At 41.2% G+C, this 26,549-nt stretch overlaps 5 protein-coding genes across 11 annotated transcripts in view; 3 read left to right on the top strand and 2 right to left on the bottom strand.

The window, feature by feature from the left end:
* Window positions 1–24: 24 nt before the first annotated feature.
* Window positions 25–4,858, top strand: LOC125765507 (cdc42 homolog). Of its 5 annotated transcripts, XM_049430723.1 has the most exons (6): window positions 80–112; window positions 309–384; window positions 3,452–3,753; window positions 3,835–3,944; window positions 4,015–4,212; window positions 4,303–4,858. In XM_049430723.1, exons 3-6 carry the CDS (start codon window positions 3,576–3,578, stop codon window positions 4,390–4,392), a joined length of 576 nt encoding a protein of 191 aa, XP_049286680.1. In that variant the 5' UTR covers window positions 80–112; window positions 309–384; window positions 3,452–3,575; the 3' UTR covers window positions 4,393–4,858. The 5 variants fall into 5 exon arrangements, with proteins under 5 accessions (XP_049286682.1, XP_049286680.1, XP_049286679.1 ...); XM_049430725.1 differs by lacking the exon at window positions 309–384 and having other exon boundaries at window positions 25–112; XM_049430722.1 differs by lacking the exon at window positions 80–112 and having other exon boundaries at window positions 124–384.
* A 2,624-nt stretch (window positions 4,859–7,482) lies between these two features.
* On the bottom strand, window positions 7,483–7,992 carry LOC125765505 (uncharacterized). The gene is made up of 2 exons (XM_049430719.1): window positions 7,907–7,992; window positions 7,483–7,832 (listed from the first exon to the last, which is right to left on the bottom strand). The coding sequence occupies exon 2, from the start codon at window positions 7,815–7,817 to the stop codon at window positions 7,593–7,595; it is 225 nt and encodes a 74-aa protein (XP_049286676.1). The 5' UTR covers window positions 7,818–7,832; window positions 7,907–7,992; the 3' UTR covers window positions 7,483–7,592.
* Window positions 7,993–8,378: 386 nt separating this feature from the next.
* Window positions 8,379–17,041, top strand: LOC125765187 (tyrosine-protein phosphatase corkscrew-like). Its single transcript, XM_049430102.1, has 4 exons — window positions 8,379–8,916; window positions 14,512–14,699; window positions 14,789–14,918; window positions 15,222–17,041. The coding sequence occupies exons 1-4, from the start codon at window positions 8,894–8,896 to the stop codon at window positions 15,235–15,237; spliced, it is 357 nt and encodes a 118-aa protein (XP_049286059.1). The 5' UTR covers window positions 8,379–8,893; the 3' UTR covers window positions 15,238–17,041.
* A 62-nt stretch (window positions 17,042–17,103) lies between these two features.
* On the bottom strand, window positions 17,104–18,311 carry LOC125765189 (uncharacterized). Its single transcript, XM_049430104.1, has 2 exons — window positions 17,650–18,311; window positions 17,104–17,563 (listed from the first exon to the last, which is right to left on the bottom strand). Exons 1-2 carry the CDS (start codon window positions 17,724–17,726, stop codon window positions 17,287–17,289), a joined length of 354 nt encoding a protein of 117 aa, XP_049286061.1. The 5' UTR covers window positions 17,727–18,311; the 3' UTR covers window positions 17,104–17,286.
* A 4,202-nt stretch (window positions 18,312–22,513) lies between these two features.
* The window catches only part of LOC125764971 (tyrosine-protein phosphatase corkscrew-like), a 168,233-nt gene continuing 164,197 nt past the window's right edge, over window positions 22,514–26,549 (top strand). For 2 of the 3 annotated variants that reach the window (XR_007418500.1, XM_049429755.1), the window contains exon 1: window positions 22,514–24,061. Coding sequence is in view for 2 of the 3 variants with exons in the window: in XM_049429755.1 (XP_049285712.1) it covers window positions 23,544–24,061 (518 nt within the window). In the remaining variant the exon portion in view is untranslated. The remainder of the gene's footprint in view (window positions 24,062–26,549) is intronic. The other variant, XM_049429756.1, reaches the window with a different exon arrangement.

The following is a 26,549-nucleotide window of genomic DNA, read 5'->3' as shown; positions in this document are numbered from 1 at the left end:
CAGCACGAAGTTTGCTGCGCGACGTTTCTAAGTTGACGTTTCGCCCCCTCCGAAAGCTGGCCGACGTTTGACAGCGCACGCTAAACATTTTTTTCCACCACAGTCGTTTCAGGTAAATGAAATGATTTAGTAATGAATATCTAGCGAAAATACAGATTATATTTGTTGTTTTAATCGAAAACAGTGCACAATAGCGCGCGTTTTAAATACCTCAATAGCAATTGCAAGTGTGGGTTCGTGTACGAGCGCAGAAGAAAACTTACCTTTTTTTTCCTTTGCTTCTTCCTCTACCTCTTCGCTGCACTCAGCCGTATTTGTGCCGTTGTCATAAAGTAAGCTAGAAGGGTGGTGGGTCTAAAAGCAGTAGCAGCAGAAAAGAACAAGGTAAATTGGTCGTGAATTAGTGCAAAATCGGCTAGCCAAAGTGTTGTACGTGATTGACAAACAGTTCCTTGCGTTATTCCGAAAGTATTCGCGCTGGGAACGGGGTTTTCAAATTGCTATCTCGCCCGTGTGCTTAGCCAGAGTGGAACGCAGCCGATTGACTCATCATCAACTTTCGTGCTGTTGAGTAGTGGAAAAAGCGGCTGGTACGGTGAGATTGCCCGTAAGTGCGTGCGCCCCTATCGGAGCGGACATTGGTGGCTTATTGGGAAAATCGGATAGTTTAGTGTTGCCAATTTGCAGTAAACGAGTAAGTTCCGGTCAAATAAATCGAATGCACACACCAGTCGTTCGTCGTCGACCGAACCATTTCGCTTCACTACACCCCCTTGACGTCAAGCGGGCGCCCGCGTATGTGCGTATGTGTGTGAAATGGACTCAAGTGTCTGGAACTGTTTATTCAAAAACCGCAATCGGCACGCTAATTAGGTGAAAAATATTCATCTCCCGTCCCCGCCGTTGGACGATTGTGATGCCCCGGGGCGGATATAACATTGGCGGGCGGCGACATGCATGTGTCCATCCGTCGGGACGAAAAATTTTAGTCGCATCGAAGAGAGTGCTCATTTTTTGTTCGTGACCGCCCGACAGTGTGTTGGTGCGGATAACTGTGCTGCAGCGTATGTGTGGTTGTGTGCGTGCGTGCGTATACGTTGGTTGAAAGCGCGCGGGTGCTTGAGCGAGAAAGCGAACGATCGGAAAGTGTGAACAGTTGGCTAGAAAGGGAAACGGCTATGCCGCAGCTACACTTGCCGGAGTGAGATGGGACGAGTTAAAATGGCGTTTCTGGAATGTGATGAATTTATTATTCGTTGTCCGTTGTTCTCACGCCCTCCAGCCATACCCGTTGTGTTCCCTTGTTCGTGCATCACTAACGTCCGTGGGCGAAAGCTAATGGGACTGTTCTCCAAAATCCGACGAAATAGTGCCAGCCTGTCGTACGGGTGATCTGTTGTTGTCCGTTGTGCGTTTCCATCTTTTACGTATCGTTTGCATCGAGAGCTGCATAGGACATTGGTGTAGATTGAATGCTTTCTTTTGCCCGATGAAGCGGAACCTGCTTCGACTGCATACCATCTGTCATCGGAATTGCATAGAAATTGTTTTCGCTGCATGAGACGGCGCAAATCATCATTGAATCCAAGCAACCTATGCAACGAATGGACTAAGCAACGGTTCCAATAATTTGTCCGCATTTTAAACAACTTTATTATTCTCTGTTATCACAGTATAAAAATCCCGCAGCTGCACCGTTGCTTATATAACGCAACAAAAAAAAAATCGATTCTATTATCAACTCAGCTGACAAACGCGGCGATAATACCACAGATAAACATCCCCGTCAAACAGAAGGATAGGTTCCCCTGCGATACTACCGTATACTTCCGAACGAATAATTGACATCGGCGTATTTTTATTAGCTTAATGAAAGAGATCGAAGATTGCACAGCACAGGATGCATGATCAATTGACCATGTTGGGCCAAAGAGCATCAAAAGAAGAAAAAAGTCTGTATCCACTAGTCGCCACTAGAATGACCTGGGATTCTAGCCTAGCCTCATGGCGCCAATGCAAACATCCATTCCTCGGAGACAAGCCTAGAACAAGTCTAGCACAACAAGTCAGCATTGGGTTTGGAAGTTTGTTACGATCGATAAAAATGGTGCATATTTCCATCAGCGGCAGAACAGAGTACGGCAAGCAAAATCTTCGTACGCAAAAACCAGCGTATGCCAGCTGGAAAATAAGAGGAGGAATCAATGCAAAAACATCTTCTATTTTCACCATCGTCCCACCGAAACGGCAAATATAGTAGCTACACTCTTCAGCAACACGTTCACCGTTATGCCTATACCCTCATTTTGCGTACCACCTTCGCATTCACGGTTTCGTGGGCAACGCGTACGCTTATCATACCGATAACCGGTTGCGTTCTCATTCAGCGTACGCTATCGGGGATAACATTTTGTTCGAATACTGGTGTACGCATCACAAAATTGGGGGCCGCCCCATCCGATGCTGGCCCCGATGTGTATGATGCATCGAAATGTACACGAGACGGAACATTGTTGATTGTATTTAATATAGCCCCCCCAGAACCTCCAGAACAAGGAGAATTGTGCGTATGTGGGTTTGGTACGTTTTGCGAGAACGTCACACAACTTTCCACAATTTCCCCATTTTAGCAGTGGACGTATATAGCGAGACTACTTGAGTGCGACAATGAAGCGAATTGTAGTACATACATTGATAATGACTATCAATCTACAGATAAGGCACAATTTTATCGTATCGCTTGGCTATGAGTCACGCAGCGTGTTGAAGTTTATGTAAAGAAAAAACATACTCCTCTCTTGCAGCTATATCGATGCAATGGTAGCTCAAATAGGCGATCGATTAACACTTCCGATCAGATCGTTTGTAGACAACACGAATTTGGTATTCATTGTGGGTATTCATAGCCTACTGTCATCCATCCATTTGCTTATTAATTATCATTTGCTGTAAAATTCCGCTAGTAATGAGCAGCAAATATTCTACCAACCTCCGGTATACATTTGGTATTGTGATGTCGATCATTTCATTCAAACGAATTGAGTTTCAAACGAATCAATAAAGTCCAAGGGATCAACGGTAAATGTTCTTCCCGTTGGGTACATTCATCAATGATTCAATGAAAAAATGTATGTTAAATATTTGCGACCATAAGGGAACGTTCCTGCAACAGGCAAAACAGAGAATCTTCTGTAGTGTTAAATCTTTCTAATGTTCCTTTCCCAACGCCACATCGTTTCGGAATTGCGTCATGCAAGACTTCTGTTTTCTACCACATTATAAAAAGAAACGATTTAAAAATATTGTTTTGTGTTTACCTTTCCACGATCACTTTTTGGACAACACTTCAGTTCGTCACTTGATCTACAAGAGCGTATACCATGCAGGATTGATGTGTTCGATCTGTCTCTAACCATATCTGAATCTTTATTTTGCATATTTTCGCCCACAGCGTTCGTGGACAACGTCGTGAAGCTGCCAAAGATCCAAAGCGCGTCGCTTTTAACAAAGGCTAAAAGACAAAAAAAGGAAGGCACAAGTGGAACCGAGGCGGGGTAGATTGAGACAGCAGCAAAATGCAAACAATAAAGTGCGTGGTCGTTGGAGACGGTGCGGTCGGTAAGACTTGCCTGCTCATTTCCTACACGACCAACAAATTTCCATCCGAGTACGTACCGACCGTGTTTGACAATTACGCCGTGACGGTCATGATCGGTGGTGAACCCTACACGCTCGGTTTGTTTGATACAGCTGGTAAGTGAAGTCCACCCGCGGCATATTGGCCGACAACCTGATCCGATATTCATCGTCTTTTGTTTATCCCTTATTTTACAGGCCAGGAAGATTACGATCGTCTGCGACCATTATCGTATCCACAAACAGACGTGTTTTTGGTGTGTTTCTCCGTCGTTAGTCCCAGTTCATTTGAGAACGTTAAAGAAAAGGTACGGCGTATAGCATCGATCATGTTTTCCTCTCTATTAACGTTTACGTTTCCCATTAATTGACTTACAGTGGGTGCCTGAGATAACGCACCATTGCCAGAAAACGCCGTTCCTGTTGGTGGGCACACAAATTGATTTGCGCGACGAAAACAGCACGCTGGAAAAGTTGGCTAAAAACAAACAAAAACCCATCACCCTCGAGCAGGGTGAGAAGCTGGCCAAGGAACTGAAGGCGGTAAAATATGTCGAGTGTTCTGCGTTGACCCAGGTATGTTGACCCGCTCTTATACTAAGAGACAAAAACGCGTTTCAAAATACATTTTAAATGATTTTTTTTTTAAACCTTCGTTGTCTGCAGAAAGGGCTGAAGAACGTTTTCGACGAGGCAATCCTGGCAGCGCTGGAACCTCCAGAGCCGACGAAAAAGAGGAAGTGCCGATTTTTGTAAAAAAAAAAACAACTCCCATATACATCCACACAAACAAAAACCAACACACCTACTATACTATCCGTTTTCGTGAAAACATTCTTTAGCACATGAGGATTTTAGGAAGATTGTGTCCTTCGCACACAGAGACACATACACCGACATACACGTCGATCGTCATGATCAGGATCAAAATCATTAGATCTTTTTCGTATACTTTGTTCTTCTTCATACATTTCGGTTTTTTTTAAACACATTTGTCCCGTTGCCTTTCGTAAGGTTTGCAGTCAGGATGTTTTGGTGACGGAAAAAGTATGGAAATGCGCATCCACAGTGCGTGCGTTTACCCGCAGCAATGGCTTTCTATTTGTTCACCTTCCCGCATTAAACCTAAGGTTGTTTGTTACGAGCATGAAGATAAATGGGCCAATGAACCTCTGGTCGTGGTTCATAAAGGATGGTAAAGTTCCCTATAAATCCCACAAAAGTGTTGTTACTTGCGCCTCCTAATCGTAGAACAGAAAAAAAAAAAACATTTGTAAGCTTAGCATATGTGGAACACAAAGAAACACAACCTCAGATTGGCGAATACGGTGATTGTGGTATATGGACAAAAACGCAGCAAGTCCTTTGAGATGCAGTGTAAATGGCAAATCCCTAATGCGTGATTTGCACACCAGCAAAGCAACAAACTAATGATACAGTTTTGCAAATTAAATGAGTGAATGTAGTGCTGCAAAATTACATGGGCGCAGATTGAGCTGGGTTTCTTTCATTTCGTTTTGTTTTGTTCAATCAACAAACACAAACAAACAAAAACTAACGCGAAACTAAAGCACGATGGTTTATTGTGGTACGTGTCGCGGGTAAGCTTTAGCTAAGTTTGAGAGATTGATGAAAAAAGGCCAACATTACCTATACGATAGGAGGGAAAGACAAAGAGGAGACAACAAAAACAAATATATATATATACATAGAAAGCGAATTATAAAGCGCATAAATATTAAGTTACATACATGAACGCAAACACTGACGGTGCAAAGAAACAAGTTAAACTAACAAAAAAGAAAAACACTCGTAACCGCAAGACAGGAACAAGAGGCATCAGGAAGCACCACCACCACCTCCCACTACCCGATGCGCGGGTAGTGCTTGCGTTTCGGTCATTTTGTTCAAGACTGGATCGCATATTCGCTTGTAGGTTTTTTCGCGGAGGAACTTCCAACCGTGTATATCGCACAGGGGCGCACATTCTCCAGGAGAGTGCGCAATAATTACTAAAGCAGTCGAAAAGTACGGGATGCTAAACGATTTCCTAAACCTTATACAGCTTTTTTACACTACAGGACGTGACGGTAGTTATTGGTATACAAAAGGGGCAGCACTGATTTAAAGGACACTAGTCGAAGGGCTAGAGTGAGAGGGAGAGGTAGTTAGAGACGGTGGTCCTTTTGTAGTGTCAGCTGTGTATATAAAAGGCGAGTTGATAACAACACAAAGGTGTGTTGATTGTGCGTAAACTAAAAACCTCTACTGCGTGCGAAAACCCAGCATAGAGAGACAGTGCCGAGTGCTTTTCCCCTTCCATATTTAACCGCGTTTGATGATGTTGCACTGCTGCGTAAGTAACCGCATATATATGTATGCGCCTCAGGATGTTTTCGCCACGTCTGTTTCACTAGAACCCAGTTTTGTATTAAGGATATTAAGGATCCTAGCTGCTAAAGAACAACACATCCGTTTGCAATCCAATCTCGTCGACGACGAAACACGATGGTTTAGAGGTGCAGAATGCATGCTGCGTGCGTGATTGAATGGAATTTAATTTGTTTGAACTTTTTGTGAATTGATCGCATATTACATTCGATACTTTTAGCTGTTTAATTTCAATTGCAACAGAAACAAATGATTTGTTTTGTCGTTTTGAACTACACTGAACCGTCGTATCAACATTTTAATGCCTTAAAAGACGAATAATTAAAGTTGAGAGCAGTTCGCACATTAGGTACTACGGTACCGATATTAAAATACTGTAACGCATGGAATATTTTCTTCTGTACTGACTCATTTAGGCATTCGTTTTTTTTTGTTGTTGCCAGTTTGTTGCTCAATACTAAGAGGCAATTTGTATGAAGGTTTTTGTGTTCGTTACGAGTCCTTTTCGGGTCATTGCGGACAGAATGAATGCATGTTAATTTAGGCAAAGAAGTCAAGGCGTATGTGTAGGCGAATTTCATAAAAAAATATTATTGCCAAGATCAGGCACACAAATAACAAATTAATTATTTTGATCTTGCAGAATGAGGCAGAAAGGCTCTGACGGAAGAAGAAATACGTTTCTTTTGTTGGTGGAAAGAGAACCGTCTCTAGGGTATAGAACGTTTGTATTATCCCGAGGAAATAAAATTGTAATAAAAATATTATATTGTACACACACACGATAAACGCGCGGCTAGGACAAGCGTTAGCGTAACGAATATTCTTGTCTTCACACGGTACCACAACCGCAGCGCATTTCCGGCTTTAACAACAAATTGGCTGTTGGATTTGCTAATGGTGTACGAAAGTCAAACACGACGGCACTCTTGCTAGGAATGTTAGGCAGATTTGATGTGTTCTCCACGATGGCTTTTTGTGTCCCAACAGTGGAATATCTTGTGCAAAGGGATTTTGAGCTTTCGTTCCTTTATAGTGTAGTATTTGGGTTTTGGTATTAACTGTTGCATACATACCATTGACTGCAAACATGATTTCACATGCGACTACCATCCACATGCTGCTGGTACTGTATCAGGGCTTACCTTTCTATCCAATTCTTTCTATTATTTAAAACAAAACAAACAAACAAAAAAAAAACCTATGTTGATAACACTGCATGTTTCGAGAATGGAGGAATAATTATATTTAACGGAAAATAAATATTAAAATAAAGAAAAACACATTTTTATACAGCTAAGCTAACGTTGTTTTGGATGTATTTTATTCCACCATTGTGTCCGAAAATCGGCAGCGCTGTGTTATACTTGCAAGCCTTCCGAACTTTCCGATTGCTGAAGTGTTGGGATTGGGATTTAATCAATTCTACATTACGACTCGTAAACTATGCAACGCTTTGATTAATTATATAATTTATTGAAGGAAAACAAATGCTATGGCTATACATCTATCAAACATAGTGAAGCGACGACTTTCATTATATCTTCTTCCTTGCGGCAATAGAACTACGAAGAGAGTGTAGGTGCTGTGTCCAAGGATGGTGCTTGTTTAGCTGCTCCAGCTTCCAGCATTTTAAGCTCTTCCGCTTGCCGTACTGGTTTTATCACGGTGAAATACCGGTAAACACGTACTCCGAGCAAGTAAGAGCCGTACAACGTGAGTCCCATGCAGGTATACACGACGCCACGGTGCAATCGATCGAACAGAACATTCCTTGACTGTCGCTTCATATTGGCCAAATAAGTCTACAGAAATATAGTACGTAAAGTTGCGTTATAATAATAAAGTTGTTGCCCAATTTGCACAGAATGTGAATTACCTGCGAAAAATCAATGTTTTGATATTTATTTTGCAATGACAACAGTACACTGACAAGTTGACGGGTGTTGTTTTCGAAGATGAAGCAAAGTGTATATAAGCGAGGTGTCTTCACATGGCTAGTACCAACATTTTCTCTCATGATTTACAAAATTAGTTTATGGCTAATTTAAGCAAAAACCACATATTTTTTGATCATTGAAAGATGAGGTATATCCTCATCCTTAATTGATACAGTTGATATTCCACACTAGAGGATATCACACCAAATTTGGTTGATAAATATTTTATCAAACGCACAATGTCTACAATATTGGTAGTGGTTTACAAGGTTTTATTACTAAAATCCCCTATACTACACGTCGAAATAGTATCCTTCGAAATACGTAGCAGACACCTTCATTCTACACACGTTGACCGTAAACGTAGCGGACAACCAACTGCCAATCTTATTGTTCACTGTTGTTCTCACGATCTGTCAAAACGGTCGCCCTACGAAACCTGCTCCTCAACAAAATATCAAATATAGTGAGAAAGATCGCGAAACAAGCCTTTTTCCCGTGTGGGTGCGTGCGTGCGTCCGTCCGTCCGAAAAATTTCGGGATTCTGGTTGGCCTTCTTCACAACCCCCACAAAGGAAGGGCGTTGGAATTCGCTTAGTGTAGTGTCGCGATATCGTCGAGCATTGTGCTTTCCAGCGTGAATCGTCGTGCGGCTGCGAGTGCGTGTGTACGGTCTCCCGTTCGTGCGTGTGTGTGTGTGCACCGTGTGTGCGTGTGTGTGTGTGTGGCGGGGGTGTGAAGAAAGGGTGTGGAAAGGGGGAGGGGGAAGGTCGGAGTGCAGTGTGTGGCCAATAGTTTCTGTGGGGTTTGGTGGTGTTGTAATCGCAAGTTCTATGTTCTGGTGCGTGATTCCGTCGGTTTTGCATAGCTTTCTGCGCTAAACCCGCGTTGTAAATAAGTGGTATCTACGATCCTCCCCAGCATCGATGGCGGCATTATCTTCACGAAGGTATATCCATTGCGTTTATCATTAATTAAAGCTAATCCACCACGGAGGATTGTTTCTTTTCGGCAAACGGGGTTTTGTGGCAGTAGCATCAACGGTTGGTAGCACATACAACAGCAAAAAAAAAGGAAATCGAAACGATTTTAAAATGCTATGCCTTATCATTGAGTTCGACGGGTCATAATGAGCGTATTCTTGATAATGTGAACCCTCTCGAACTTCTTCGGGTGGGTGCAAGTCGCGCATGTGTTTTTGTGTGTGTTGTGTGCATCTCACCCATTCCACTGTGCGAAACATTTTCCGTTTTCGGATGGATTTGTATCAAATCGACGGGGTTTGTTTTTTTTCTGCAAAGGCTACGGTTCCACTGCCGTGCAGGTTATGTCGTTCACCTTCGCAGCCCTGGTTGCGCCCTGGTGCATATGTCTCTTTTGTTCACACCTTGTCACCCGATTGCAAAAACCATCCCCGGTGCAGCAGCCAGCAGGAAGGACGAATTGTTCTTACTACACCCCGAAATAAACAGCTGAGAAGGGAGAGTTAGAGCGAGATGAAGACCGCGGACAACACAGTGGGCAAAAGCAGCGGCGTGATATTTGTACACCAAACAGGGAAGAGAAAGTATGTGAGCATAATTTCTGTATGCGTTTTTGGGGTTTGGATTTGATCCACGGGGCTGATCGCCCCATCCAACCCCCTTTGGGATGTTTACACTGGCACCAACATTCATGTAATGCTTCGTCCAAATTCTGGACTTTAAAATGCCTTTCTTGATGAACGGGAAAAAGAAATTTCCCCATTTTCCATTTGCATCGCGTTACATTACACACAACTTATTACAAGCATCAGCCTCTCGGGAGCGCAACACTTTGTGTGTGTGTGTGCTGCGATTTCGGGTTCGCAAGTGCAGCTGCTGGACAAAGGAAAACGCTTGTCCTTGAGCCACGAACCTACGAAAGGTTTTTTTTTTGTTTTGGGAGAGTTAGAAACTTGGAAGAAATTAACGCACATCCTCAACCCCACCAACACGCTTGTTGCTAACAAAGTAACCATGTGGTTTGTGTATGTTTTCATTTGGGGGAAAAAATAAAAAAAAACCCTTCATCACAACACCCCCCACCCTGAAGGAACAATGGGGAAATTGGTTAGCAAAATTAGATGGAAGTCGTCAACGACAGTGGGATAGCTGTGTTTGGCGCACACACACACACAGGGGTCAATTGAATGAAAACGGGTCACAAAGTGCATTAACCCTATTGTCAATGACCGCCTACCTGGGTAAGTTTTGCACTTTTATTTTTTAATATCTTTTGATAGGAAAGTCGTACAGACTTGAAACTTTTAAAATGCCTAGAAAAACATGTTTCTCTCCATTTCGTACAAAAAGAAAAATTTTAAAATTATTTTTACCATTTTTTAAATATTTTTTTCGATTGATACCCCTTATATCTACGACCGCCTACCCGGGTAGGCCATACGATTTATATGGGGTTTGCATTTTTTTCGGATTCTAAAGCGTATATCTTTTGATCTGCTCGTCGTATTTGCATGAAACTTTCAATATAGATGGGATTTTTAGTTGTCCAACTAATATCATTTAGCTGATAATTAAAAAATTTTTGGTTTCTAGTTTTTTTTGCATTTTTACAAATTTTTCTCCGTATATCTATGACCGCCTGACCGGGTAGGCCATGGGATTTATATGGGAGTTTTTATTTTTTCGGAAGTTTTCTGGGACAACCTTCAGCCGAGATACCTCACGAAGAACCAAACATAAAGGAAATTGGTATTTATGTCAAAAAGCCTGTTTGATCTTCGCCTTCTGAATTTAACACATATTTCTCCAAATGTTAATAATTTGAAATATTTGCACTTAGTGTTAGTAATATGATAACATTTGAGGTTTATAATAGCTACGTGGAAAGCTTTTAATTATAAAAAAAAGGATTTATTTTCTTTTTAATAACGCAGAGTTGCGAAAATAATACACAACAATTAAATATGATTAAAGATGATTAATTGGCTACAATTAACCCCGAAAAATTAAATATATATGCTTTATACATGATTTAGAATCCGAAAACTGAAAAATCCCATACAAATCGTATGGTCTACCTGGGTAGGCGGTCGTAGATATACGGAGAAAATTTTGGTAAAAAATGTAAAATACACAAAACCAGAATTTTTAAAATTCTCAGCTAAATGATATTAGTTGGAAAACTAAAAAACCCATCTTTCTTGAAAGTTTCATGCAAATACGACGAGCAGATCAAAAGATATACGCTTCAGAATTCGAAAAAACGAAAACTCCCATACAAATCGTATGGCCTACCCGGGTAGGCGGTCGTAGAACAACGTGTATTTTTTTGGTCGTAGACACTACGGTTAAATGGTCAGTTTCACATACACTAGCCCCAGCTGTTTCTAGCGTCCAAGCAGGCTGTAAGTTCACTATACCCCCACCCCCCACCCCTACGTTACTGAGTGGGTGGCTGGATGAGGAGGGGGTGTGGCAAACACCGCCTGTTGTTCTATTGTGTCTGTGTGCGTGTGCGTCTGCTTTTGGATGGTTAACCCTTGGATGGGCAAACCGCGCAAAATGCGCCTGGATCCACCAGCAATAGATGTGTGATGTAACATTAACTTTATCGATATGTTTCGATTCGATTTAAATTTTAAAGAATTTGTGTACTTTGTTCAAAACTACAGTATAAAAGTTTCATCTTTTCACCTTTCGGCCTTAGTTTTGTTACCCTTTGTGTTTCATTCCATGCTTCTTGGATTGTATGTTTTATTCCCTGTTAAAATGACCCCTTTAAATGGCATCATCGTCTACGAGTGCTCATCGCCGTGAGAGAAAATTCGTTGCCATCCAAGCCCCTGTGGTATAGATGCTCTCGCACACAATGGTACAATTTACAGGGTTTTCCAGCCCAGTTCAAATATATAATGGGAGGTTTCAAATTCGTAAAACGCAAAGTGAAAGAAGCACGACAGTATTCAAGTCTGGAAAGCCAATTCAAAGTAGTAAGATAGCACCTCAAAATCGTAACACCAAATCTCAAATTCAGCAGTTGTGTACCTCTACTGACGTTTTGGCGGTTCTTGGAAACTATGGGATAGAGGTAGCGATAATTAAGTCAAAATATTTGTTGAATATTAATTATGATAACTCTAACAACAAAATATGCATTTTTGTATGCCTATAGTACATCAGTATTTTCCAAAAAATATTAAAATAACAATGACAGTTACAACAGTACATAAAAGGGCAAAACTGAATGGAAATTAATAAATATTTTTAGAATTTTATTTTAAAAAAATATGTTGACTTATTATCGCTACCTCTATCCCATAGTTTCGAAGAACCGCCAAAACGTCAGTAGGGGTAAACAACTGCTGAATTTGAGATTTGGTGTTACGATTTTGAGGTGCTAACTTCCTACTTTGAATTGGCTTTCCAGACTTGAATACTGTCGTGCTTCTTTCACTTTGCGTTTTACGAATTTGAAACCTCCCATTATATATTTGAACTGGGCTGGAAAACCCTGTATGATGGTAATGTGTATAATTTTCCCATATATTGTTTTTCAATCCACGCGCACACCTTCGTCACAAGATATCAAAGCAACCAAAGTCAGTAAAAACGTTCCATCTTCCCTGTAACGGAGCGGGTTGGCAACGGCAACCTTAACAACGATACAACTAGCAGCAGCAGCAGCAGCAACACCAAGCGAGCGAGATGAATAATTAAATGGTTCAACCTACTGTGACATTGTTGCCATAGTGCACAACCAGCAAAGAAGGACCGGTGTTTGGAAGCTGCAGAAGAAAATTCAACAAAAACACACACAAAAAACCACCCTGTGCGCCCCGCCCGTTCCATGTACTATGTCGGTTATTGCCCGGCCAACAAAGCTTCACCGAGGAGGAGACACTCCTCGGATTGGGGTGGAATAAAATTTAATGACTTAATCGCGCTTAATGTGCGTAATGCTCATAAATAGCGTGATCTTTTAATAGGAGAAGATTTTTTTTCCTTCTTCGGTTCGGTGATTGGTTCAATTTTTGGGGGTAAAGCACACGACGCGGAAGTCGTGGAGGTTTCAAACGGAGGCGTTAATTAAACCGGAGGGCTAGTTTAATGATATCTCTACCTTAATTACATTATATTTTCTTCTATTTATGTTTTAAAAGTAATCAAATATTTAATATTTTAGAATAAAAAAATTGGAAATGTTGGAATCTCAATCTTCAAAGAAGATCCTCTTGAAGTTTTAAGGAAAAAATGGAACAAGATGAAATATGTTTTGTGATCGTGATACGATACTACGAGCCGGAGTCATGATCGTGAAATGTCCAACAATTAAACTCCTTATAAAAAACTCATTTATTCAAACATATCAGTTACAGCCTCAACGCTGCTCGCATCCACACGCATATTGGTGTACGGCGGCCCTTTAGCTTTGACGCACATCCATCCGCACGGCGACAGTACGTCTGTAAGCTCACACTACTTCGGCGTTTAGCGCATGGACAGGGCGATGATATGCGTGCCGCGTTGTGTTGTTGCCGGTGGGTGATGGTCGGACACATCGGTCACGGTCTCGCACACTTACAACCACGGAACCCATCATAAGCCGAAGGAAGACAGCGTCGTCGGCCCCTATTCAATTATGTCATCAACAAGACTATTGCCCAGAGTGCAGTACACACACACGAACGCCCTGTGTTTGATGTGTTTATGGCAAAGGGCAGTGTAAAAGAAAGGGCTCGCCAGATAGGACATTGGCTCACCAGCAATAATTGCACGTGAAGCTCATAAACCTTCGCGCGGACACGGAGTTAACACGTCGTCAACCGGCCGAAATGAGTCATTATTCCGCTTCCCTTTTCATACGTGAATGGTTCTTGACTTTGTTTATCGCAGGATCAGACGGTGGAAGTCTTGAGTGAAGGCAGGGTAGAAACAGGTTGCTAGGTCAACCAAATCGAACCCACGAAGAAGAACGCATTATCGGGTGTAGCCCTAAAAATAAGTTGCGATGAACGCGGCCTAAACATGCAACAGGCGGCCGTGCCGATGCAAATGAATCATCGAGAGTTAGATAAAAACCGCCACATCCGATGATTGAACTCTGCCACGGGCACGGATGCGGTCGACGTAGGAAGATGGAGCAAGTTTTATCGTTTCGTCTATCGAACCGAAAGGTCACATTGTTTGGCTAACGATCAAAAGTGCATTCTATTGCATGTTTGCAGATGGGTTGATCAGATGCAAGCTCTCTCGCTGTGCGGGTAATTATCGATGTGACCGGACGGCGGGGTGCTGGGAATCGGTTCAAATTGTTGGCACGTGGCCGATTCACCTGATGTGATGATGACAGATGTCTTTTCTATCGCATGTTTTGCCGATTCGCTGAACCGTTTCTTTCCGCTGTGCTGGGGATTAGAAATAAAGTGTAAAATGTTGTAATCTTTTGCAGCACTCGATACCGCAAAATTCTAGAAATGATTAAACAAACAAAATTGTTGTGTGCAAATAATTCATTTATCGATTGACTTACGCTTTACTCTATGCTCACACTCTACTTCCAGATGGTTTCATCGATCCGTGTCCGGTGTGGAGGCAGAAACAATGCTTTTGGAGCGTGGCTTCGATGGTTCATTTCTCGCCCGACATTCCTCCTCCAGCCCGGGTGCATTCACACTGTCCGTTCGGCGTGGTCAAGAGGTGACCCACATCAAAATCCAGAACAATGGTGATTTTTTCGATCTCTACGGTGGTAAGTAACGCTCATGTCCACCCGGTAACGCTGGTGGTGAGATATAGAAAAGGACATCACTGCTAAACTGTTGCTTTTATTTATTTTAGGTGAAAAATTTGCCACCCTATCCGAGCTTGTGCAGTATTACATGGAAAATGGTGATCAGTTAAAGGAGAAAAATGGACAAATCATCGAACTGAAACAACCATTGATCTGTGCCGAACCTACTACCGAACGGTAAGAAATTGCGTTTTGCGTTAGTTTCTAGTTCTAGACAAAGTTGACAATGTTTGATAGTAAAATTTTACAGTAAAATAAGATGAAATGTTTTATAATAAGATCTGACACGTATAGAAGATAAAGCTTAAACTTCAGCCCTAATGAGAGACTGACAATTCGACGAAAAGCCGTAATTCTAAAATAAAAAATAAATACATCTACAAAGAGCCTTCATACTGACCATAGTCGTAAATAGTGGTATCAGCGATAAGTTATTAATGATACTTAGAATATTTACTTAGTTGTGTTATTGGTTTATAGATACTTTACGCCGTAGGAGCTTATTCGTCACTGCTTAGGATGAATTCTCTGGCTGCTAATGCGTTGTAGTTCTCGACTAATGTGACCGGATGGAAAGACGATCTCTAAGCTATAGAAATAGATAGTTCTTTATGGTATTCGCGTGACTACACTGCAGCTTTAGACTGTAGATCATACTAAAAACACAAATCATAGGCATGGGAGACTAAGCGTAAAAGCCTGGACGATGTTATGTCCTTCGACGAGTTGCTATCTAATATTTCTCGCAGATTTTATAATAATCCATTTGGATTGTTTAGTGATACGATAACAATAATTTAGACAGATTAAAAATGCAATTTAAAGCCTTATACTTCCCAACAGTTACAATCGCCCGTAGTATTTATTAAAATCTAGCAATTGTTCGGATATTCGTTACACACAGATAGAATTCGATACACACAGATAAATTTGGTCCCTCCATACGAACACGCATTGTAAGAATGATAGAATGAACTATAAAAAATAAGAGCAACAGCAACAGATCAACTTAGAAGCATTTGATCAAATTAGACGCTTTAACGAAAATCTTTGTGAAGTTAAATTTCAAGGATATAGAATTAGTATTCAACTATCTAGGATGTAAATCTCCCTGTACTGCCATTTGTGAAATGTCAATAACAACAAGTGAATTTTATTAAAATGATTACCAATTTATTATAATTTTTTTGCTGTTACATCTTAGGGTTCCAAGTCGTTTGTAAATTGATTTGAACTGACATGGGGTCCCTACAATCGAAGTACAATCTTAAGATGGATTTTTGAATTGTAGGCAACAGATGAGATTTAGGTTTTGATATATTCCTAGAACAGAGCTACAAATATTACTGATTCTTAAACGAAACCATAAATTCTGCTTTGTGTCAATACATTCTCAATTGGTCTTACATCACAAAAAAGATTGGAACTATGGAATTGAAATGTTTCGAATGTCAATATCTGGAAATGCTTAAATAATTCGCATGTTGGTACTTACAATACGAAAAACATTTATGGAGAATGTAATATTTGAAGTCGTTTAGTGGTTCAGATTGTGTTAAAGACCGTATTTGGTTTTTCATAAATTCATAACAAATACATACGAGTTTATTTTGAACAATTTCACATAATATGCTTGTAATTTGATCCCGTGCATTGTAACATTAAAGTTAAACGAACATACCCTTTTAAAAATACGGATTGAGGTCAATGAAATATCATGCCGTATGCGTATGTAAATGCGAAAGACAACCGATGGACCTAGGGGGTGTACCTTATGTCGCTGATAAAAAAATATATATTTTATTTGTTTGTGTATTTAGAAGGTCAGTAGGAGATTGTGTCAAATCAAGGAAATGGCCAACCATTGCCACCGGCAAGGTTGGATTACTCACCGTCATGCCAGGCTCGCATGATTATGGTACCATTGTGTCTATTACGATACTAGACCGCCTGTCGCCAAACAGTTTTCGGTAAGATTCGCTTTAAAGCATCGACATTGAACTTTACGTGATGCTGAAAATATTGCAGCTGAATTGGTTTAGACCGGTTTGTTTCGGATGATCATGATTTACATATATTTTGATGCAACCCTGACAGAACCAGTTTATGCTTGGGATGAGTTTTATTTCGGGTAAGAGGTGAACTCAATACTAGACAAATGCGCAAAGCTTCGATGATTCAGCAGTTGTGTAATCATTGGTTTGTGGTTCATTTAGGGTATCGATTTTGCAAGTTTTCCTTGCAACTGTTTATCAGATGTATTCTTATTAATATGATCGTTGCGATTAAAGTGCAAGTTAGCCCAGTGTTACTTTCTCAATTTTATAAAATTACTCAATTGTATTAAACATAAGAGTGTGTCTTTCTGGTATATTGTATCGAATGACGCGTCTATTTTATTCTTGCATAGAATGTTAGTGACAGTCTGGCGACGGTAGTGAATGAATTCAGCTATAGTCTTATGTTTTCAATTGGATTGAAACCTCTATTCGAATGACGTCATAGTATATTAGTCGTTTGTTGTCATTTGGGCATACAAATTACCTCATTTTGAGGAATCTTGGTTAACCTGCGCCAGGTTTTCATTAGCTGTACGTGCAGGTATACCTATACGATTCATGGAGATGCGCAAAACCCATATACTTTTGCACCCATGTCGCTTCATCACTTTTAACCACATGGAAACAGAATGAGCATCCAATAGTATTAAGCAGAATATTGTTTTTTTTTTAAAGAACTCAACGCTATTTCGCTGAATGTTGAATTTCAAACGTGTAGTTGTGCATTTGCATACTCCACCAACGCTGTTGATGCGACGATGACTGGATAACATGGAAGAAGATAAAAAAACACAGTAAAAAGAACAATAAAATTGGACACTTTGCATGCATCCTGCGGATTCGCTTACCTGTGCCCGATGGACTTCACAATTGCCAGCGTGCAATCCGCGTCGCAGTGTAGCTGCGCGCCCAACGAAAGTGACATTTAACGGCAGTGTCTAATATACACGCCTTGCCTTTCCGTACCAGATAGATTGAGCACGACTCACTGCATCCTAAGTGTGGCACCAGCACAAAACGGAAGCCGTAAGAGATGTGCGCACAATGATCAATAGTACGGAAGTAAGGTAAGCGACGGTACTGCGGTCACATTCAACGGTGTCGGTGGGGATCATTATCGCAAAGTAGTCACTTCCTTCCTTATGAAAGGGCGCCACAATGACGTGGTTTACTTTCTGTTGTTGGAAGGGTACCTATGGATGAATCTCTTTTTTTAACGACATATCGCACCCAGTAAGTCTACGCTTTACTGTAGTGAAAGGAGATCTCTTACATTCTCTATAAAGGAAAGATTTTTTTCAAGGCTACATAGAAGTTAGGTACAGCTGATTAGACAGTGAAGCAAACCACAATCACTCGACAAAAACGAAGAACCTTTCGACCAACGAGGAAGGTAAATGATTCCTCTGTCTTGGATTAAACTTTCTAATTTAAAAGAACTTTTTACAGGAAGTTTATCTCCAAAGCAGACGTTGCAAGCAATTAATGGCCATCTAAATCAATGGAAGCGCCTGTCAGTGAAGGCAATTGCTGGAAATATTTGTTTGAAATGTTTTCTTGGTGTTAAAACTGTAATAACACAATATTCTGTATACATCTTACACATCAAAAGGAAAACATTTAACCATTTATTTTTACGTTGTTTTGTCGTTCAAGAATAATTGCGCTTATCACTGCGAATTGACAAGTTTTGCGCCATAGTAACGAAGTTGATTTGCATAGATTTATTGTTTGCAATTTAAATAAACACATAAATATCAACTGCATTGCTCAGTCAGTTGTCCATAGTTAATGTTAATTCCACCATAGGGAAGCGACTGAAAAGTGGCGCCAATAGAGACTGCCATTAAATGGCGACTATATTTACAATTTTACTCTTATTTTATTGTAGTTAAAAGTATGATTTAAAAAAGGTAGTTAGTTGAAAACTTATTGGATATTTTTAATTTGTAGTTTTAAGAGAAGATTTTTCAAGGACAGAAAAAACCACTGTTGTATGCATGTAACAGTTCCGAGGCAGATATAAATTCGCACGTCCCTAGTTATCGTGTAGTTTCGCTGAATTAATGTGATTAGAACATCCAATATCTGTTGGCGTACGTGCAGTATTCAACGATCGCCAATACGAACGTACCAGGTATAGCTTCCCGTTCAAATGTGACCAATGCAAGAGGTCAATTTATGTAAAGAATTAAAACTCCAACCAATGCGGCATCGTGTCCTGCATACTAAAAACTCTACACGATCATCCCGCAAACTTCTGGAGCGAGCTCCGCAGGCACTCCTGGTCGCGCCACATCCATCACAGGAAGTGAACGTGATCGAACGTATACAGGAAATGCGCGAAAGTCTTGACAACACCAGAAGCCTTGAAGTTGCTGGTATAGTTCGTGCACGATTCTCTGCGCTACACAATCCTAAGTATCTTCACACCGTTGGTCTTATCATTGTCATCGAAGCGTGTTTACCGCTAGGTAACAAGTATCGCAGATCACGTCTTTATAGGTTTAGTTGACCTTGTCGGGGGTAGGGTAGAACAAAAACCTATCGTCCTGAGAATTGTCGTACGTGATCTTGCGTACTGGCCACTAGAACCAGGATGTAAAAAATAATGGAACCATACGCGGTTTTGCATGTGCAAAAAAAAAGGGAATTTCCCAAATTTTGCCATTAGACGATGTCTAAAGATGCAGATAAGAAACTTACATCAATTTAATCAATGTCAAGTGCTTTAGATCAATATACAAATACATTAGACTAAACCGAACGATGTGGCGATAAAGAATGGCAAATAAATTGTTCCTTAAGTTAAGCACAGTAAGTTTTTGCGCAGTTCTTCCATACCCCATTAGTCATAACGCTGTGAAAAGGCAGATGGATGTGACACCGCCCAAAATGCGTTGGTTGGACGGAACGAATGGTGGTGGATCGATCGCACCTTCGGGATCCGGATCGGGTCGACCAATGTTCGACCGTGTTCTGTCAGCCATTGTTTGTTCGCTGCTGTTGTTTTTGATTCTACTTCCCGGTGTTCCAGACGAACCCATATCCGTTACCGTGGGCGAACGGTGTTTCATTTTTTTTGTTCTCCGTAGCTACTACAATTGATGATCAAAGTTTTTGGTAGACCGGTTTCACATATTTCTGCACAGTAAATGAAACAAACAAACTATTTTTAGTTTCATGCCAGAAAATAAAAGGGCGAACAGATTAAATGCTCGACATACCGGTGTCTCGGAACCTGGAACTTGTTTGGAAATAACAAAAAAGAGATACGATGTTTGTGCAATTAAATAATTTTTGGTTCCGAGGTAACGGAATGGTTTTAATCTTTAAATTTTTTAATCAACTCTCTAACTGAACTGTTCGTTTGTATAATTCGGTTGATAAATTATTGTCTCCGTTTCTCTAATGGATAAATCGTTATCGTTACCGTTTCTATCACCTTCTGTGTTTGTGCGGAAAAGGTCGACGGTGCTATGTCGCGCTGAAACATGTGCCAATAAATATGGCACGAGTTTTATTTGCCAACGTATTTGTTTATTGTTTTCCAACACGTTTTAACCGTCTTGTCCGTATACCGCATTCAGAGCTTCGAAAAGAATTAGTTTGGAAAGCATTGAAAGCTTCGGCCGTAAATCACTTGCCAATTGTGAAAACGGCAAGGAAATGACTTGCAACGATGAGAGCTGAATTGTGGTTTATCCAAGCGCGGCCAAACACACATTTAAGGCACCCCCTATAAATAGGTTGAATGCACATGGGGGCACATCGTCTACAAAGTGTTTGGTGTACGATCGGTAGTGAACGGTGAGGGTGTGTTAGAATTATATTGCCGTTTAATGGACCGCAGCTTAAAAGGCGTAATCTAACGTAATGAGCGAAATGAAAAGGAGCCGCATGCCAACAGGCTACCCGGGAATATGTCATCGTTAATGAGATGGCGTGAGGGAGCACTGGACAAACAAACAAAAAAAAAACAACAGGGTCCCATACCTGTGTGATATGATTGGTAGTGAGTTTTGAGTGTCCGTTAATGAGTTTCGCACTTCGGGGAGCTATTGAAGATAAATTTTTGCCATCAAACATAAAGATTAGAAAGAGAATATCAGATCGATTGGTTGACGTGGTCCGATTTTTGCATAGAGCAGACTGCACGTTACATAGACACGTGAGAAATATGTCCTGCTGTGCGGTACAGAGCCCGGATGTTGGATAGAAATAAACGCTGCAAATGACTATCTACATTGAGAAATGTTTTTGACCTCTGGCACATAACGCCGGATGTGAGTTTTGTTTCTTTATTTCTTGGACAAAATTCATAATGATTTAAACATGTTAATTACGATTGTTAGCATCTTCGATGTGAGCTGGACGAGTGGTCTAGTCAGGTCTTCACACAACAGGATTAGTAGCACATTCCATCTCGTATCATTGATGTATCTCACAGGTCCTTTTTGGACATCAAGGATTGTCCAAGAATTACAGACTCCACTATAGCATCATTCTAATGCTCAATAGAAAGAATAATTAATCGTAACAATAACGTGATCGTTCTCCAATAAATTTTGCATATTAATCATTTCAGTCTGTTACCATGAAAAAGCCAACAACGAACAAACCAACTATTCGTCTAATCGGACTCTACCGTTTTGAGGAATGATGACGTCCAGAAACAAATGGTCGTACCAAATTGACAAACAATTTCATTATCACCTCATGGTCGACTGTTTTGGACGAATTCCAATACAAAGAGTTGCTCTGATAAAAAAAAACACATAACATAAATAGAAAAACTGACAAAAATTACCCGCCGATGGTAAATTGTTGAGCAAACAGTAGAACATTTAAGTGGCGTTCGCAAGTACAAAAAAACACGTGTAAATTTTCGCTTGAAAGCGTAACGTTTGTTCTGAAAACTCCCACGAGACGATATTTGCGGAGCAAAAATTACAATTTCATGAATAGTGAACGGTAGGGCAATTTTATTATAAAACACGTGTGTATTGTGTGTGATGCCAGAAGAAGCAAGGAAAACATCCCAAGCTAACGTGTTTCAATCATAATCATTTCTATTCCAATTGGTCAAGTTCAAGGTCTTGTCGGTGATTGGTGCCTAAACAAACCTTATTATAACGAGGTCTTCTACTTCTGAAGTTCGACAGCGTGGACAATGTCTAACGCGTGTAAAGTTTAAGACTATATTTGTTCAAAATTTGTCATTTACTATTTCGTCGAAAGAGGTGACTTTGGCAGGTGTGAATTGACGATGAGTGAGACGGGCCCCTTAGCGACAGATGCGCGACAGTTCAGTTGTCTTGCGGCACAAAGCTGTCCTCTGCAATGTCTGCAAGGTTATTTTTACAAACTTGTTGAATTGTTCAACCACTTTTGTATTGCATATGCCCAAAGTAACATACATTTCCCTCTCTTATGGGGATGCTTTTCTTTCTTCTCGAGCGGCGAGTTCGTGCCATCATCAGGAATGTTCGAATTATATCTGCAAATAGTAAATCTCCAGGGTAAACTGTGTATCTTTCACAAGCAGAAACATGCAAGAAGACACTAGCTTTTGACCGTGCACTAGTTCTCTACAAAATCCATTTCGGGACTGCTGGAATGCTTTGTTGCGGATCCGTTGTGTATTCCCCCCAAATTTTACTACGCCACGAAACACGGGCCTCCGGTATCCGCATGCGTTCAGTTCCGATTGTTTGATCGACATCTCGCTTGATCGTGTGTAGTATGGTGGTGGTGGTTGTTTGCGCGTTTAAGATACAGGTGTATGTAAACCGTACACCTGCAATATACGACAGACAGTCACCACGTTTGTCTACGCCACAGTTTAGAGAAGAAGAAGGGATGCTTGGCTGGAGCACGACGTAACGAACTTAACGACTACAACTCACTTCAAATTCCGCGGTTCGCTACCACCGTAATAATCTGCTGCTGCGGGCTGCTGTGTATCGGACGGATCACACAAACACAAACACAGGGCTGTGACACCCGGTTTGTAAAGACGTATTAAATGACATGCGATCGACCACGATCGGTTTAGTGCGGCGGATCAAGTTCAGCAAGCAGTAGCGCATCTCGAAGACGAGGCGACAGTTCGCAGTCAATTCGAAGCTCCATAGCAGCAGCAAATCATTGAACCAGAGTTGTGTGTACTTTGAAAAGAGGTTTCACAGCTTGACTGGAATTCGTAGACGGCAAAGAACGGCAAACTATTTTGGGCACGATCTAGCGTTCGCTAACTACAGCTAAACATTCTTTCGACAGCCACAACCGGTGCGTTTGAAATCTAACTTGCCGTGCAAAGTGATTTGTATCGCCTGGAGAAACAAACATTAGTTAACTAATCGTGAAACGACGATCGTTTGGACGAAACGCAAAACAGATAAAAAACGGAGTGTCGAAAGTGGTAGTGCCGTGCCGTGTAAAAATGAGTGGCGGATTCTTCTTTGAGCACATCGTTGAGTTCCTGCTTCCGCAGCAGCCAACCCGTAAGGAAGCCGATGTGGCGAAGCTCGCAACCCAGTCAGTGATGAAGAAATAGTTGGAAGTTTGGTTTATATATACTGTTTTAGTTTAACGCCCGGAAACGTAACAGTTTGGTGCAGTTCAGAAGACGAAATCGTATTTTACATCCGCCGTACAAGCGAAAACTAATAGTAAACAGTGTGCACACACTTGGGTGTGACGACGTGTCCCTTTTCGGTGTAACAAACAGGAGCTAAAAATGTTGAAAAAGTACGTGCTCAAACTGACCAACACGATCGGTACGGTCGACTATCTGAAGCGCCGGTCATCCACACCGACGGAAGTGATCCGTCAGCAGCAGCACCAGCAGCAGCAACAGCAACCAAACCAGCAACAGCAAGAAAACCTTTCTACGTCGCAGAAAGGCTTGGGGAAGTTTACGCGCAATGGACGAAAATGTTTGCGCCGACGCTTCTCGAGCATATCGTCCGCCGACAGTGGCATCCTGGAGGAGATCGATCAGGAGGACGAGCTGCAAGCACAGCTTCAGCACCGTCAGGAGCAGCACCTGTTACAGCTGAAGGAGACGCAACTGCTGGAAGAGCAGCAAGAGGAGCACGACTCCGCAATCACGACACCCACTTCGGAGGAAACCGATCACGATCTTGCTAGCCGTCTGCCGACCACGCTCGATACGGCACTGCTGGCTGTACCGGTGGCACAGATCATTATCTCTACCGCGATAGCGGAGTTGCGGACCGCACTGCTGTTCTATCCGTTAGTATGATTTATTCTTGTAGATCAAACCCACAGGCCACGTGCTAGTTGCCGGAAATAATTCAACAACTTGGGTGAATAAGTTCTTCACCGCATGCTAAATCAATACACCACACCGGAGCAGTTGAAAGTAGTCCGAGGACTCCGTCTACTCTCTGTGGTGGTTGTGTCCAAATGGTCTTAGATCTTATAAGCCTAGCCGCGAAAGTAACAACCGGCCACAATAGTTAAATTGGACAGGTTTTCTGTTGTTATTTCTTAGTCTCCTTGTTTTGCGTTCGTTGTCTTGGAGTAGTGCTGGATCGACGGATCATTTGCTATCCTCGACCCCGTTGTTACCGTTGTCAGGGGGAGGTTTGTCGGTGGAACGGTGACACAATGGAGGTGGCCATCGACGCGCAGGTGTGGGGTAATGTTATTGTTGGATAAATATTACACTTTTATAGTATTGCCCCCTCGTGTCACATTTGCTGCGTAAAAGCTGTAGGTGTCAATTGGTGGACATGGAAGAGTTCGCGTTGTTGTTTTTTAGTGTTGTTGTGGTCCGTTGTAAAAGTATTATTTAACTTTTTTTCCCAATCCATTGGAACCGGGTGTAAGGAGGAAGGAATCGTCTTAGGTGTTGTTGAATGGGATCAATCCGCATTTAATGTGCACGAAAAAAGTAGCCCGGCTGGGGCCGGGAGGGCAAAAGGGACGCAATGTCCAATTTTGCGAGGACGTCTTAAGCTAAAATGGTTCATTTATTGTAAGGCAGCTGACGAGCTTAAAATATTCTCTCAACATCCACCTACAACAACTACTTTCAATTTCGGTTGAATAGATCACATTGCGGCGTAAAAAGCAATGATGGCGCTCTAGGAGATACGGACCATGCGGTGATTTTTAACTCACTGGAATCAACAGTACATATTATCGTACGGTAATATGTGATAGGAGGTGAACATCAATTTGTAAGCTTATGTAAAACGATCACGTACAAATAGCATTTTATTGTTACGACTTTTAACTAACATTGCCAAAGGTTGTTGTGCAGCATCGTAAAGCGGTTTCTTTTTTACGTGTACTTTTCCCACTAAATGCTAATGTATGTCGTAAAGGGATCTTGACCTTCTCGATTTTTTGACGATCAACTGCAATACTACACAAAAATGTGGTGTTTTAAACAATGCTGTACTACAAATCGGCAAGTTTAAAAGGTTATCAATATTGCTTCCAGTAAATTTTAATTTTGAACATACTATGATAAGTAATATGATAAGTATTTGGCGTGTTTTTAACGGTATGAAACCTTGAACATATACGTGAACGTCTATTAACATTCGTCGGACAGCCGGTTGATCGTATGTGTCACAGGTATGACATTTCCTTTCGTGACCTTCAACGCACGAACGGGGAGCCAACGAGCGTTTGCCCCCCACAACCAGAGAGTTCAAAATATCACGCGAGCATTAGTTATCCCTCGGGGTATCTGTCAACTTATTCTAGCAAATCCTTAAACCCCCCTTACGCAACGTTCCACCTTGGTATGTTTCCTCGTGGAGAATTGCCCAAGATGAACAATATTTCCATAAACGTGACGTTGATGCACCAATCTGTGTCTATCATATCCTCACTATTACGACTGCCCCCGAGGAAAGGTGGACGCTTGTCAATCGACTGTGAGGGAATAGGTACGGGGAATTAATACCTGGAGAAATAGGATGTCCGTATATCGTGACGGTGCGGTTATTTTACTATTTTGCATATTGCATTCGTTTGCACTAGATGCTTCATTAAATGCCACTAATGTCAAGATGATTCTAACTTATTTTTATCATTATCTGTTCTCGAAACTTCCCGAAACTCATTAACGCTTTCGATATAATTGCTGAAGCTTATACGATTGATCCGGTTGTTAGGGATTATAAAACAATTTAAGTATTTGAAATTTTGTATTAAGCAAAATTACAACAACAAAGACAAGGTGAAGCTTTGTTTGTTGGAATATGATCAACTGCGGATCGTACAAGAGGAGGCAATGGGCTGATGAACAAATGGTTTGCATATCTTCAACTGAATAGATCGTCCAGAGCAAAAGGATGGAACAGGAGCAGCGAGGCAAGCACATGCGAAAGGGTTTGTCTATAGTGCTGCTTTCGTAAACTAATAGAACCTGTTTATGTGAGAAGTTGTTCTATACGAGCAAACGAATCGCTAACGTTCAATATTGGCTTTTGCATAAAGGTGCCATTGATCATAGCGAGCATTTTAGTGCCTAAACTCGTTTTGTTAATATAATTTTCTTTAATTTTATTCAATTTTTAAGAATCTGCTCCAAGCTTTCCAAGATCACCGGTGTGTAAAAATGGATTATTACTTTAGTAGAAAAGAAGGAACAACAATGGCGCACGTTTCTTACATTTTTGAACAAATATTAGTGTCTAGCAGAAGCTTGCCCGATCCTCTATTACTACGGCTGCTTAAATAATGAATATTCAACCGTGCG

This window comes from Anopheles funestus, chromosome 2RL (genome assembly GCF_943734845.2).
Source record: "Anopheles funestus chromosome 2RL, idAnoFuneDA-416_04, whole genome shotgun sequence".
Taxonomy (NCBI): domain Eukaryota; kingdom Metazoa; phylum Arthropoda; class Insecta; order Diptera; family Culicidae; genus Anopheles; species Anopheles funestus.
Note: the sequence above shows the minus strand (reverse complement) of the source record. Positions and strands in the feature narration are given on the sequence as shown.

What these genes read in the sequence shown, in the direction of transcription:
- LOC125765507 (XM_049430725.1), top strand. Translation starts at nt 3,576, where the DNA reads ATGCAAACAATAAAGTGCGTGGTCGTTGGAGACGGTGCGGTCGGTAAG. An exon ending in CGGTTTGTTTGATACAGCTG is followed by an intron (nt 3,754 to 3,834) that starts GTAAGTGAAGTC and finishes CTTATTTTACAG; the next exon opens with GCCAGGAAGATTACGATCGT. An exon ending in TTGAGAACGTTAAAGAAAAG is followed by an intron (nt 3,945 to 4,014) that starts GTACGGCGTATA and finishes ATTGACTTACAG; the next exon opens with TGGGTGCCTGAGATAACGCA.
- LOC125765187 (XM_049430102.1), top strand. Translation starts at nt 8,894, where the DNA reads ATGGCGGCATTATCTTCACGAAG. An exon ending in GCGGCATTATCTTCACGAAG is followed by an intron (nt 8,917 to 14,511) that starts GTATATCCATTG and finishes CTCTACTTCCAG; the next exon opens with ATGGTTTCATCGATCCGTGT. An exon ending in TTTTTTCGATCTCTACGGTG is followed by an intron (nt 14,700 to 14,788) that starts GTAAGTAACGCT and finishes TATTTATTTTAG; the next exon opens with GTGAAAAATTTGCCACCCTA.
- LOC125765189 (XM_049430104.1), bottom strand. Translation starts at nt 17,726, where the DNA reads ATGTCACTTTCGTTGGGCGCGCAGCTACACTGCGACGCGGATTGCACG. An exon ending in GTGAAGTCCATCGGGCACAG is followed by an intron (nt 17,564 to 17,649) that starts GTAAGCGAATCC and finishes CATGTTATCCAG; the next exon opens with TCATCGTCGCATCAACAGCG.
- LOC125765505 (XM_049430719.1), bottom strand. Translation starts at nt 7,817, where the DNA reads ATGAAGCGACAGTCAAGGAATGTTCTGTTCGATCGATTGCACCGTGGC.